General features: G+C 38.0%; 2 protein-coding genes across 12 annotated transcripts in view; one reads left to right on the forward strand and one right to left on the reverse strand.

Annotated features, from left to right (window-relative positions):
* Positions 1-135: 135 nt before the first annotated feature.
* Positions 136-8,723, forward strand: gatd3 (glutamine amidotransferase class 1 domain containing 3). The gene is made up of 7 exons (XM_088601696.1): positions 136-436; positions 2,638-2,690; positions 4,447-4,560; positions 5,361-5,480; positions 5,889-5,981; positions 7,076-7,232; positions 8,212-8,723. Exons 1-7 carry the CDS (start codon positions 320-322, stop codon positions 8,338-8,340), a joined length of 783 nt encoding a protein of 260 aa, XP_088457822.1. The 5' UTR covers positions 136-319; the 3' UTR covers positions 8,341-8,723.
* Positions 8,724-10,521: 1,798 nt separating this feature from the next.
* Positions 10,522-13,521, reverse strand: part of stxbp5l (syntaxin binding protein 5L) — a 260,757-nt gene continuing 257,757 nt past the window's right edge. For all 11 annotated transcript variants that reach the window (XM_088601568.1, XM_088601586.1, XM_088601596.1 and 8 more), the window contains one exon: positions 10,522-13,480. In XM_088601568.1, the coding sequence (XP_088457694.1) occupies positions 13,439-13,480 (42 nt within the window). In that variant the 3' untranslated portion in view covers positions 10,522-13,438. The remainder of the gene's footprint in view (positions 13,481-13,521) is intronic.

Below are 13,521 nucleotides of genomic sequence, written 5' to 3' on the forward strand. Positions count from 1 at the left end.
AAAAGGTAGTTCAAATTATCGTTGTTTTACGGTAGCCAGTTCGCAGGTCAAACTACACTTCATCTTCCAGGTTACAGAAGCAACTTTATTTTTTATCTCAATTTTTGTATTTAAATCTTTCCAGAGATAATAGAGATATGCAAAAAACACACTATAATCATATAAAATGTTTTTTAAATCAAATAATGCCCGGTCGCATGGGCTGTGTGAGTTGTAGTGTGTGTGCTTGCGTATGGAGTGACGCACTTGTGATCTTGGGAGTCTGCTGCGTGTTGAATTTAGCAGATTACAAATTACATGATTTATAAACAAAAGGACAATGCTTGCTGCGAGGTCCACTGTCTGCAAGTCTTTCCTCTCCTATCTGAAACCCCAATCAGTATGCGTGGGGCTATTTCACTCCACTACCAATTATAGGAGCGCTAAAGTAGCGGTTGTAAGTATAGAACTTCAGTTGTTGGCAAGATTGTCTTGTGCTGTTTGTTCACTTTATTTTCAGTCCCCCCCCCAAAAAAAAAAAACGTTTTCTAGTCATTTCTGTTTTATCACTGTAATAAAATCATCCTTAAAAAGAAGATTCAACTTTTCGAAAACGTTCGTGCATGGCTCCATTGAACAGTTAAATAAAAATAGTATTAGTCCTTTGAAATTGTTACCATCAGGTGGCCAGTAATCGCCGGGATTAAATTGATAAAACTATAGCTACAGCCCCCATTCTTCCTAACGAGAGTACCATAACAATTTAGCTTTTTAAAACAGAGCCAATTTGCAGACGTTGATTGAAAAATAAAATTGAGTGCGAGTTTCACACTTAGTTTAGATAAGGGGATTTCTGCAGCTGCAGAAGCAATGCGGTGGTGATTAGAGAATCTTGATTTTCAGAACAGGACTTCACAACGAATTATTTTTTCTATCAAGACCATTTGTTCAGATATTTTATGGATTATTTAAATATCTAGATGTTTGTAATTATACGTTATTGTTTATGGAAGCGCATTGCTGCTATCTAGGAAAAATACATCAGTAACGTAACAGTAATCTCGTGACTAATCGGAATTTATCTAGTTATTACAAGATAGTACATGACCTCGTTATTACGAGATAGTAAATATTGCATTATCGAGTACCTTATGTCATCATCACGCGGTAGTGCAATTATCATACAATACCTTCATTACTATGAGCTGACTTTCAGTTTTAAGCAGTGGAATTGATGGCACAGTACACTCTTGTTTTAAGGATAAGCGCGACTGTGTTCATGGTTGTAACAATTGTGTTCACCTCAGATTCAAATTCAAATTCTGCAATATTGGATATTGTCAAGGACACTAAACGCACTTCCAGTTGAGTTATCCATAGCTACTAGGGGCTGTCATGTAATACGTTGTTCATGCAATCAAATGATCATCTTGTAATTACAAATGGTGCCATATTAAAAAAAATACTAAAAAGAAGTTTCACAAATCCAAGCAAGGCTGTGAAAGGTCAGAAGGCCTGCCTAGTGTGTAAAACACGTGGTTACGACATTGTGAGTATTGTGGTGAAAAAGCTATTGACTCAAGAGCACCCGCCTATCCAAGTACATTGTCTGTCTAAGTTCGCTTTATTAAAAAATCCTCAAAAAAGAAAGTTTCACAAATCAAAGCAAGGCTATGAAAGGTCAGAAGGCCTGCCTAGTGTGGTTTTGCCGAAGCTATAGAGATCCCTATCCCAGTATATTTAATGGTGCTAAATTAAAAAAGAAATCACGAGAAACAAAAGCTTCACAAATCAAAGCATGGCCATGAATGGTCAGTCTTCTGTGTAAAACATTTGGTTTGAACATCATGGAGGCTGTTTCCTGCTGTAAGTAGTATTGCGTATGCAGTTGACCCTTACCTGAAAGAAAACAGAACATAAAGAAAAAGTTTCAGAAATAAAAAACAAACTTTAATCCCAGACCTTACAGGTTGGATAATTGGAGGCTACTTTGAGTTTGTCTCTGTGCTGTTCTGCTTCCTTTGGTTATATGCATGTTGCTCGCATGGACACCTATTGAGCAGTATTTCTCGCATTGTCAATTTATATACACAGTGGTCCCGCAGTGTCCCGGTTGGTGCGTAATTGTGCATCAGTCAGAATACAAAGGTTTATTAAAAGGCTACTAGCTGACTGCTAAGTTTAAGTAAAGGTTGTGAAAAGTTTGCACAAATTGTAGTTTTTAAAATGTGTTTGATTTGAAAGCTTTATGTGTTTCCTTTGCAAAGGTATTGGCATCAGAATATTCCTGTGTGGGGGGAAAATAGCGTTAAAAAGAAAAAGTGAGGGCTGCGAAAACATTCACAGATCACTTTATGCACAATGCAGGTGTTTTCAGAACTGTAGGAGGTTTTGTGAAAATGCTATTGACGTTCCAAAATGCATATCGAACTTGGAGCTAACTTTACTGCGGTTGATCACTGAACTGACTGAACGTTCCTTTGTGCCAGAAATTATGGTCAGAATTTAAGAGTCTAAATGTCTGAAATGGTAGAGAATAAACAGAGATGGCATAGTTACTGAGATACAGATACAGTCATTGAATAAATCCAGCAAGAAAAAAGCCAATTCTGTGCTTCTTCCATATGGAGGTGCTACAAAGATGTCTCTTTCCTCCAGGTCCTATCTGGGTGTGGGGTGTATGATGGGACAGAAATACACGAAGCCTCTGCGTAAGTTTTGTTATATGCACAAAGTAAAAATACAGTATAAGATTATCATTATTTAAAATGGTTTGACATTGTTAGGCGCTGAAATAGAAACCTACTGTATATAAATTATTGCTCTATTCTAAAAAAAAGATACCTTGCCACTCGACAACATTTCATCTCCTTCCAGCTGATTTCCCATTTCGTTGAATTACAAAGGATGTATATACATTTTTAAAAGCAATCTTTTTGTAATCACAACATGAATGTTTAAGGGTTGGCACATTTAGTGTTGCTGTCTCACAGCTCTAAGGCCCCGGGTACAGTTCTGGACCTGAGGTGCTATCCGTGTGGAGTTTGTCTGTTCTCCCTGTGTCTGTGTGGGTTTCCTGTGTGTGCTTCAGTTTCCTTCCCCAGTCCAAGGATATATTGGTAGGTTAATTGGCTTCTGGGATAATTGGCTCTGGTGTGAGTGTGTGTGTCTAGTGTCTCTGCCCTGTGACGGACTGGCGTCCCATCTAGGGTGTATTCTGACTTGCGCCTGTTCTCTCGTCGTGAGAGGATCTGGCTCCCCCATAAGCCTGAATGGAGAGAAGCAGTTAGAAGATGGATGAAAGAAGTTAACTTTCAACAAAAACTGCAAAAGATAAAAATCAACTAAAATTTGTTGAGTGCGTAAGCATTCGCACACCCGAGTCAGTACTGCATTTACAGCTGTGAGTTTTTTCAATTAGATCCTTTTCAGTCACAGATGACTCACCCAGTCCTGATGGTACACTATGTTTGCATTGGACTCAAGCTAGAGTATTCTGGCAGGGAAAAAGCCACTATAGTGTAGTTTTTTTATTGGGGCACATTTTATTAGAGTTCTTAAAGTGGACATGTCTGCAGAAATACGAGGTTGAGAATGAACCAAACAGAACCGGTCTGTGACCGGCTCATAGGCTACAGAATTCAGAGAAATGTTGTGGAAGTGTCGTTCTGTTGCTATTTTTTAGCTGTGCAAAACTGCTGCATCAGATTGAGCCTGATAGAAATAATATGGATTTGCTGTATAAAACACAGTAACAGCTTATTGGCAGAATAAATCAGAAACCTGCTTCTTTTTCTGGTGGAAGACCCATTTTGAAGCACAGCAGAGAAAAAAATGGATTGTTATGATATTTTTGATGAGGATGGAAGAAAATGCTTCTGTGTATATTTATTAACAGTTGTAAGGTCAAAAACAAACAAAAAAAAACAGCTAAAAGCCCAGAACTGAAAGATGTTTTTCTTATGCTTGTATATGTGAGGCCTGTTTGAACCTTACTGAATGTCTGCGTGCTGATTTCAGAAATATAGTTAACATCTAAATTTGAAGGTCCTGAAGCCTCTTTAGATTAGTGATTTGCCACACCTTCCTGCTGAGATGTGGGAAAGTTGCTGTCAACAAGTAATTGAATGTGAGAGCAATCCTGGGAAATGCCTCATGCTATAGAAGAGCAGAAAATTGGGAGATTATTATTACTTTCAGAGGAAATGGCAGTGACTCGAGTTCTGAGGGTATTGACAATATAGAATGTCATGCCAACAACAGTGATAAGATTATATGCACACAGTTTCCTTGGTTACACTAAAAGGCATGTTTGAATAATAGCTCATTGAAATCCCCATTAAAGTACACATTGGAAGCAGACAGATTTTATTTTTATGTATGATTTGATTTTGCTGTCTTGTAACAGAATGGTTCTTTAGACTGAACATAGTCCATTTTCCATTTGACACAAACTTCTCTCTTCAGGATTCTGGTTCACCTGAGTAGGAGTGGTGCAGACGTGCAGATGTATGCACCGGACGTGGTGCAGATGCATGTCATTGACCACATCAAGGGCCAGCCTGCAGAGAAAGAGACCAGGTGAGGGGGATCATGTGACAGGTATGTGTGATAGCAACTTGCATGTGGAAGTCTGGAAATGGCTATCCAGCCATGTGGTTGAAGCCGACATGCTGGGTCCCTCCAAGAAGTGGCTGCATGACATACAGTACAAACTACATACAGGCAGATGCACTTAATGGTTTTCTCTCATTTGTAACCTTTCTTATATTCTTATGAAGCTCTGGCCACAAAGCCATGTGCCTCTTTGCCAGCAGAACACTCAGAATCACAGCTTTGATTTCAAGAGTGGATGGGATCCATTGTAGATTTTATGAACTCTGAAATTCTCTAGTGATTTCTCCATCTTAAGGGTCATGGAAAATAATCTTTAATGTTTCATTATTCTAGCTGAGACTGCAACATGGGCCTTATTTTGAAAAGCAAGAAAACTTGACTTTAGATTTACAGTATGACATTATAAAGTGAGAATGGAAGAGAAAGCAGTGGGGTAAAATGAGTTCACATCAGAGCAGTGAGAGGGGTAGAGGTAGGGACAAACGGACGTTTTATTAAGAATGTTGCCGGTAGTTTTCCATCTTCTCATTTTGTTTCAGATATGTCTGCTGTGTTTGTTGCTTAAGATCAGAGCAGAAGGTTGAATAAGAGATAAATGAGCTGTGGGCACCTGCTGCTTTAAGTTAGTAGCTTATAAACCAAAGTCAGGTTGTGACTTACCTGTATGTAATGTACTGTACCATGTCGGAGACAGAATCACTCTAATTCATGATGTTATGGCTTCTGTGCTCTCCTGTTTACACCTGTGTATTTTCTCACGGCAGACACGTGCTCTCCGAGTCGGCTCGTATTGCCCGAGGGAATGTTGTGGACCTCGCTAAACTGTCTGCTCAAAATCACGATGCGGTCATCTTCCCAGGAGGTTTTGGCGCCGCTAAAAACCTGTAGGTACACATTCGTTTGGGGATTGTCTTAATGTTGCAGGCCTCCAATCCTTAGATCTGAAACGCATCTTTTGAATTAATCCTGTAGCTGAATTTGTGTGTTTCATTTGATTTCCAGTGTTCATACCTTTGAAAGGCATGTTTCATGTTCCATGTCTGCGTGGTATTAGCTATGACATTTCTAAAAAACCCTCGACTCATTGAGCAGGTGTTCCAGTGTTGGTTCATTGAGACTGTTTTTACTTTTAGGGTGGAAAATATTAAAGTTTTGGAATCTTCATTTGTTTTGTCTCCTGCCTATATATGTACTGTATATATGCGATACACATATATCAAGTATGATACTCTTGAGAGTTTTAAATACACAGTCCTTGGTAAGAGCACTTGTTTTGCTCATTTGAATTGCAGGTCAACTTTTGCAGTCGATGGGAAGGACTGCAAAGTCAACAAAGACGTGGAGCGAGTCCTGAAAGACTTCCACAGAGCTGGAAAGCCCATTGGGTTAGTGTCTTTTCTTTTAAGCCTGTAATTTCAAGAGTCCAGCTGAAATGTAGGTTGATTGTTTTATAGCTGTCTTATAGCTTTTATACAGTCAATGTCACAGCAGGGATTGGGATATATGCTTTCTGCAATGAAGTTGGTCCAATATGGGTGACAGCAGGTTTGGTAAGTGTTTCTGTCATCTGCTTCATGGATGTACAGTGGAAGAATCATTCCTGCAGCATGATGCTCTATATGTTGGCAAGTTGCCCTGCTGCTTTTCTAACACAGTATTTACTTTATATGTCACTGTGGGTAAGTAGTAGGAATTGAAGTCATGTCAGATGGGTTGGCCTCACTGTGTGAATGTGGGTTAGCTGGGAGCAGCAAGTTTCTATACTGTATGTGTCAAGGCTGACAGAGTAAGGAAGAAGCAGATGGAAGTTGATCAAGAGCAGAAGTTGATATGGGTTGAGTGAGGCACTCGCAGACTGTGGGGGGCTAGGGTTGGCAGTTAGACACAGCTGGTATTTGACAATATTTTCATTCTATAAACCATCTCATTTGGGTAGTAAAACCAGAGATATGATGATAATTCTGCAAGCAGCTCTTCCCAGAGTTGTCAATGGAAAGGAGCAAGATATTCCATTTCTGCACTGGCAGAAGCAGGATAAAGTATACCACCAAATTGTTGAAAGGTTTTTCTGATTTATTTTCCAAAGTATTGTTGAATACATTCAGATGGGTAGCTGCATCAGCATGTGAAGGCTGCAAAGGAACAAGTAATAGGTTTATTCCACTCTGAAAAGAGATTAAAGAAAACACAATGTTTCGGCTGTGGAGCCTTCTTTGAGCCTTCTTCCTTACACCCGAAGAAGGCTCCATAGCCGAAACGTATTGTTAAATAATATGTTGAAGATATAACGAGAGCAACTGTCCCAGTTTTGAAGACATAACCTTGTGCACCTGTGAGAGTAGGAGGCTGAGGGGTTTGAGTTTGACATGTCATGTTCCTGTTGCTCCAAGCTGTGGAGTGTTAGTTTGACATGGGGTTTTTTGCTGTTGCCGCAGGCTGAGGATTGTGAGTTTTTTGTGTTGTGTCCCTCTCCCTCCAGACTGTGCTGTATCTCCCCTGTCTTGGCAGCCAAGGTTCTTCCTGGGGTGGAGGTGACTGTGGGGCATGAAGAGGAGGAGGGTGGGAAATGGCCGTACGCTGGCACAGTGCAGGCCATCAGGGCATTTGGAGGAAATCACTGTGTGAAGGAAGTACACATATCCTTTAATCTTTCTTTCAGAACTGAAGAAGCTTTTTGAGAAGGCCTCCTATCCACTTGTTGTTGATTTTTGGTGTGAAACTGTAGTAATACTGTGTATTTTCTCTTGTGAAGCACATATTCAAGAATCATCATAATTCATTTGAGTCAAATTATGGTATAACTCCATGTTGATTAAAGTTCCTGAAGTTCCACTTGTTTGTAGAAGGTAAGTATGGTGTTTAGTAATTACTGCTTCTGTTTTCTTTTTTCTAATTGCAGGTTATACAGTATTTATTTGGGTTGTATGAGTCACAACTAAAGCTTTTTTGGATCCTCTTGATTAAAATATTCAAGGTGATGACATAGCTGAAGCATGTGTGCAGCCGTCTCTTACAGCTACACAGGTGGCCATTACTGATAGGGGTTGTGCATTTTTCTTTGACTTCTGCACCTTATGCTTTTTGTGAAAACAATTGGATAAATATCTACACAAATAACTTATTTCCAGGGTAGGAAAAACTCTAGATCAACTGCATCAGCTGGTTCACTGCAAAGTTTTGAAATTATAGTTTAAATTATAGTCTTTAACAGAAATATCAACTTAAAAAAATGTGTGGTTTCAGCTTTGTAGCATCTTTATGTATCAAAATAGTGCTCAAGAAATGAAAGATGCACTGTAGTACCCAGAAATGCCTAAAGAGGACTTAACAGTACCATTGTAAAACTAAAACAGTTTATAGTGAACCTTTACATCTAAGAATAAATTTCTCACTAGTCTTAGACTGAATGCTGGCAAGCTGTTGTTTTCAACATAAAACATTCTTAGTTATTTGTATTTAATATATTGAAATTATTTGCTTATCCTAATTGGGGGCTTTTTATATTACCCCAAAAAATCCCAGATAGTATCCCCAGTTTTAAAGCTAAGTGGTCATAGAAAGAGTTTTGCTCTGTTAGTGCAAGGATCAGGGTTTTCACCTTAACAGCCTAAATACGAAGCTCATGTGGATAAGAAGAACAAGATCGTCACCTCCCCAGCGTTCATGTGCGAAACCCAGTTGCACCACATCTTCGATGGCATTGGAGCCATGGTGCAGAGCGTGCTGAAGCTGAGTGGGAAATGACACTCTTCATTTACAGCCTGGGCTGGCAGACAAGCACAGAAAGCTGGCTTTGAGAAATGTCAGAGCTTTATAATGATCAGCAGTATTTTCAGGGTTCTCAGCTTCTGATTTGCTTTCTGGCTGATTTACACTTCTTAGGTTACAAAAGGGTAGTTGCGAAGCCATGTCCAGGATTGTAAAAAAAAATTGTAACAAAAGTAAGATCAAATCGGAACTGTTTGAATTTGTGATCACAAGATTGATATGAATGATAAATTTAATGTAATATACGTTTTATTTTTGGGTAATTCCATCCATCCATCTGGAACTGGCTCACTTGTATGGATTAAATATGTATGTATTTATGACTACACAAATAAAAAAAGGAAATTTCAAGGTGAAAACATTTCTCATTAAAAAAGTGTTCTTTTTGTCCCCTAAAGTAATACTCTTATCTTTCACATGTGAAGTTCAGGTAGTTAGAAGGGGGAGGCACATATAGAACATGTAAAATTTAAAGAAACTAGAAAATTACCTGTTGCTCAGCACAGAAACCTTAAGCTGTGTATTAAATGGCTCACTTTTGTGTTTATAAAATGTAGGATTAGATAAAGGACATAAGATTGGTTACAAATGAGAGGATATAAGCATTTGGTGAATTTAGCTTGTTGAAGTCAGTATCTGCTATATTAAATTCAAGGATCTCTCCCAGCTGTGTCTTGAGAAGAAGCCAAGGTACTAATGTCAACAACTTGGCATGATAGAATGTTCCAGACCCCCACAACCCTTTGGGCAAAAAAAAAAGCACAATTCTTGTTAATAGTATAACACTAAACACAAAAGATGGAGATTTTGGCAGCTTTCTAATCGATTGTTTGCTGCCATGGCACAACTTTCCTCCTGGTGGGGAAATAAAACCGCATCTTCAAAAATCTTTCAGGCACTTCCAGATTTCTAATACTGTATTTAAAAATGGCCGTGAATGTCAAAAACATGAGTAAACCGCTTTTTCTGTTTGTTAACAACCTTTGCCTCTACTATGTTTGCAGCTGGGCTGGTAAATCATAGTGGTAGAGTTTGTATTTACTCTTAGTATATTTTAGAATGACAAATCTTTAGAACATTTTGTTTTTTTAATGTACTTATATTTGGCTGTATTGTAATTAATATAAGTGCTAGTACTTCCATGCACATTTAAGGTTTCCTTTGGGTTTGGTGCATGTGGTTTCCAGACCACAAGAGGGCGCTGCGAAAGCAGGCATGAAGCCATCAGAATATTGCATCCTGGTGTGTATTTCTGCTTCTGAGTGTGGTTTTGGTCTATATTGTAGGTGCATAGCAGAGATGGAGCTTCAATATGCAAAAGAAAAAAAATCTCCCATTTACAAATAAATCTTTTCTTTTTCCAACCTTTTGCTGTGATGAACAGGACAAAACTTCTGAAACAGGTGAATATTCAGCTTATTTTAGTTTAAGGCAAACCATTTGGCCTACTGGCAACTACTGGCCATAGCCCTGATACAATATACTGTATGTGCAGGTCATGAGATGGCACTTCACCATAAGACTTCATAGAACTATTGCTGAATTTAGAGTTACAGTATGCAAGTTTTATAAGAAAGGTGGCAGCAGACATGTCAGTCACACTCCTGAAGGATTGCAAAGGCCTGAACTTTTGTTCCACTTGTAACTTGGTCCAATAGTTCCAATTATTGGATTATGTGTAAAAACTCAACACATTCACCCAGGACGGAACAACTATCTACTGTAGCTTCAATCAAATCTTTTGAAATCACCAAGTTCCAAAAGCCCTGTGAGAAATATTGAGGCCTCCAGGGCATGAGCTTGATTTATCTGGAGTAGCCTTTAATGGGGCAGTAAAATGATCTGCTTTTCTCTGGCTTTTGTGGAGTTTTAATTCACAATCCATTGTGATTGATTAGCTTTTTCAAACGTACAATGGAAAATCAGCATCACCGTCTACTGGCTAAAGTTGCTCCTTTGGCTGCAAGGACAGGGTTTGCAGTTGGTAAGTTAGACAATTATTAAGGTAGTTTTAATGACCAGATCTTAGACCACTGACTGGAGACAACTCAAGGATGGTACAGTAGCTCTTTACAGTCAGGGGTGGGAATGAGTGCAGTGGTTTTAAGTAGCGGGAAAGATGGTGTTATAAAGGAAGCACTGCCAAGACAAATCATGTATGTACATCAATCATTTCCAATGTTTATTTTGAATTGCCTTTGTTTCTAGCACATAGTTTTGGTTTAACCTCTAATACACTACTAGAATATCAATCAGAACAGAAGGTGGTAGGATCCAATTTAAACAAGACAAACCTTGCTGCCATTTGAAAGTATAGGTAATGGTAAAACAACAGAAAAACTACAGTAATGTCATCCACAGTTTCAATGACGTAGATCCAGAATATCATGTACCATCAAGAAACAGGTACAACAGTTATATCTTAGATTTTTTTTCCAGTAAAATATTTTATAAAAACTGAAGACATAACAACAGAACACCCTGTTAACATTATTTCTTTTTCAGTCATTAAAGCTAGTTGCACTGATATGTTTGACACAAATCTCATTTAGAACACTGCAGAGAGTCGTTTTCTTTATTAAAGGACTACAAAGGCATGGCTTGCAAACTATCAAAAATAAAATCTATACATTTTACAAATATTGTGTGATATCACATTAGAAAATAGTCACTTATTCTTACAAAAATGTAAACACTGGCCCAGAATTTCGGTTTGAGAATGAAATTAAAGAAATGACTGTTCTTGCAGATACTGTACAGTATATCACTCACACTGTTTAGACACGGATAGCATCTAACAGCAGCCAGATATACTGCCAAACAAGACAGGTATGACTATTTCATTCCATAAATGTATTTCCTGTAACTCAAAAATCATTGATTGAACCATTGGCAAATGTTACATCTTAGATAAGAGATTTGATTTTTGATAGCTGTTCTTGGCCTTATTCTTAATAAAGTCTCCAAAGTAATAGGTAGACCTTGAAAAAAGAAACGCTCTCTAGTTCATCCACATATTCTAAACCATCAAGGCTTTTGATGTTTTTTTAAACATTAAATAGTTCTAATGTGATCTTTATCCACATTACACCCCATCTGGAGAAAAAGCGCTGACGTTATGCACTAACAGACTTATACAACATATACATTACATTTATAGAATATTCTATATACAACCATATACAGCTTGAAGGTTATCGCTAGAAACTACAGAAAAAAAGGCTGCCATCATCACAGAAGAACCCAAAAGCAAATTTATGTTATACATAATGTAAAATAAATTCTAAGACTGAGGAGTAACATCAGTTTTGTACAATGATGTGAACTATAAAATCAAGTAGCATTGTATCTTCCATTTACACGTATGCAGCTAAAATGGTGGATTTCTACTGATCACCTCCACTCATAACATCAGAAATCATTAAGAGAACCACACATTAAAATTGCTTATGTATGGTCTTGAAGTGGTACCGGGGGTTCACATGATGATGAACGATTCACAAAACATCTGGCAAAACAAGTTAATACATTTCTAAGTTTATAATGGAAGGAGTGAATCAATTACGAAAGTAAACATCTCAAGAAAGAAAGATACCACCTCTGTGACTTAAAGAGTGAGCACACGACTCGCAGAGACATTTAACAATGCTTGCCTTTAGAGGTTCTTTCATGTCCAAGGCTTTGGCAGGAAAGGTTTGCTGTGCGCAGTGGCACAGGCCATGTCAACTCGCTCAGTGTGTTCGAAAAAGGCAGCAGAAGCATTTAAAAACTGAAGAAAATGACAACTGTAAGGTGACACTGCAATTAAAGCTACCACTTATAGATTCCTAAAGGTACTAAACGTATGTTTTGACAACATAAATAATGTGCTGTTCCTACTGTATTTCCTTATTGTTTCCACCTTCTCAGTTATGGCGAAGGGTGAAAGAAGAAATAAATATCTGACAGTATTTAACTGAACCACAGGAACACTGACCCATTGAACCACTGAACCCACTGACACTTTGTCCCTCTGACCCTCACCACCTCAGTTTTGTGGACAGATAGATAATGGCAGGATCGAAGTTTATTTTTTTTATTTTCATTATTGTTTGGAGAAGCTGGGTCTCAAAGAATTTCCAAAGTCATTTTAATGGAAAATATCCCTCCCCTTCCAAATAAAAATTAAAATGATCAAATGGTGAAGCTTTAAAGCAAGTTGATGATCAGAAACCACAGATGTATGACAAACATAAAACATTAACTGTAAGTTTTCTAATTATACTTAGGCTTGTGGATTTCCTGTTTGTTCCTGCACATTGGGTGTTGTTGAACTGGCTAGAGATAACAAAAATGGTAAAAATAAAACACTATAATTACTGCTGTTTTATTTTGCAAAAAGTCTTTGTTTTTACAGCTGCACTGCATGTTGGACAAAATCGCAAATGCAAATAAAGAAAGGACCAAGATATCAACAAATAGAACCCACATAAAGTTGACTTTTCAAGAAATGCAGGTTTAAGTTTTATCTTTTTTTAACCATTTCAAAAAATAGAAAGTTCTTTTTAATTAAATGGCTTACTCTATAAAGTAAAACTGAGTAACATGCGTTTTTATTATGGCAGTTTTATGGGTTTTTATTATTTTATTTTTCATGCAAACCAGTTTATTTCTTAACTTATAGTAGCCACATACAGTAGCAATGTGTATACATCACATGTATGTACGTATATGTACATGTACTGTATATACATACACACATTTATACAGTATACTATTCCAATCAGAATCCCCTGTCCTGTAGAGCAAAAATTAGAGCTGTATTCTATAACATTAATGGATAATAAATCGATGGAAAGATAAAACAGGGGAAGCTGTCTTGGACCAGCCCCATGTGTGGTTATATGATGCCCAAAACATCAAAGACCTGTCATCTATCTGCTAGACCACCATTGGCATTTTCCTACAAATGTAACCCTGAAGAATTGATTGCTGGGGAGGCACAAACACACAGCCAGTCTTCTCTCGGATGGGGCAAAGGATCATTTCCCCAGCAGGTCTGCTTCAGTGAAGGTGCAAAGGCTCCCTGGTCAGATTAAAACTGATACCACTTCTTGTCCTTACATTTCAGCATCAGCTGTGGACAAAAACAGCACAGTTACCTGAAAATCACGGCTT

This window comes from Lepisosteus platostomus, chromosome 2, assembly GCF_059453375.1.
Source record: "Lepisosteus platostomus isolate fLepPlt1 chromosome 2, fLepPlt1.hap1, whole genome shotgun sequence".
Lineage (NCBI taxonomy): Eukaryota > Metazoa > Chordata > Actinopteri > Semionotiformes > Lepisosteidae > Lepisosteus > Lepisosteus platostomus.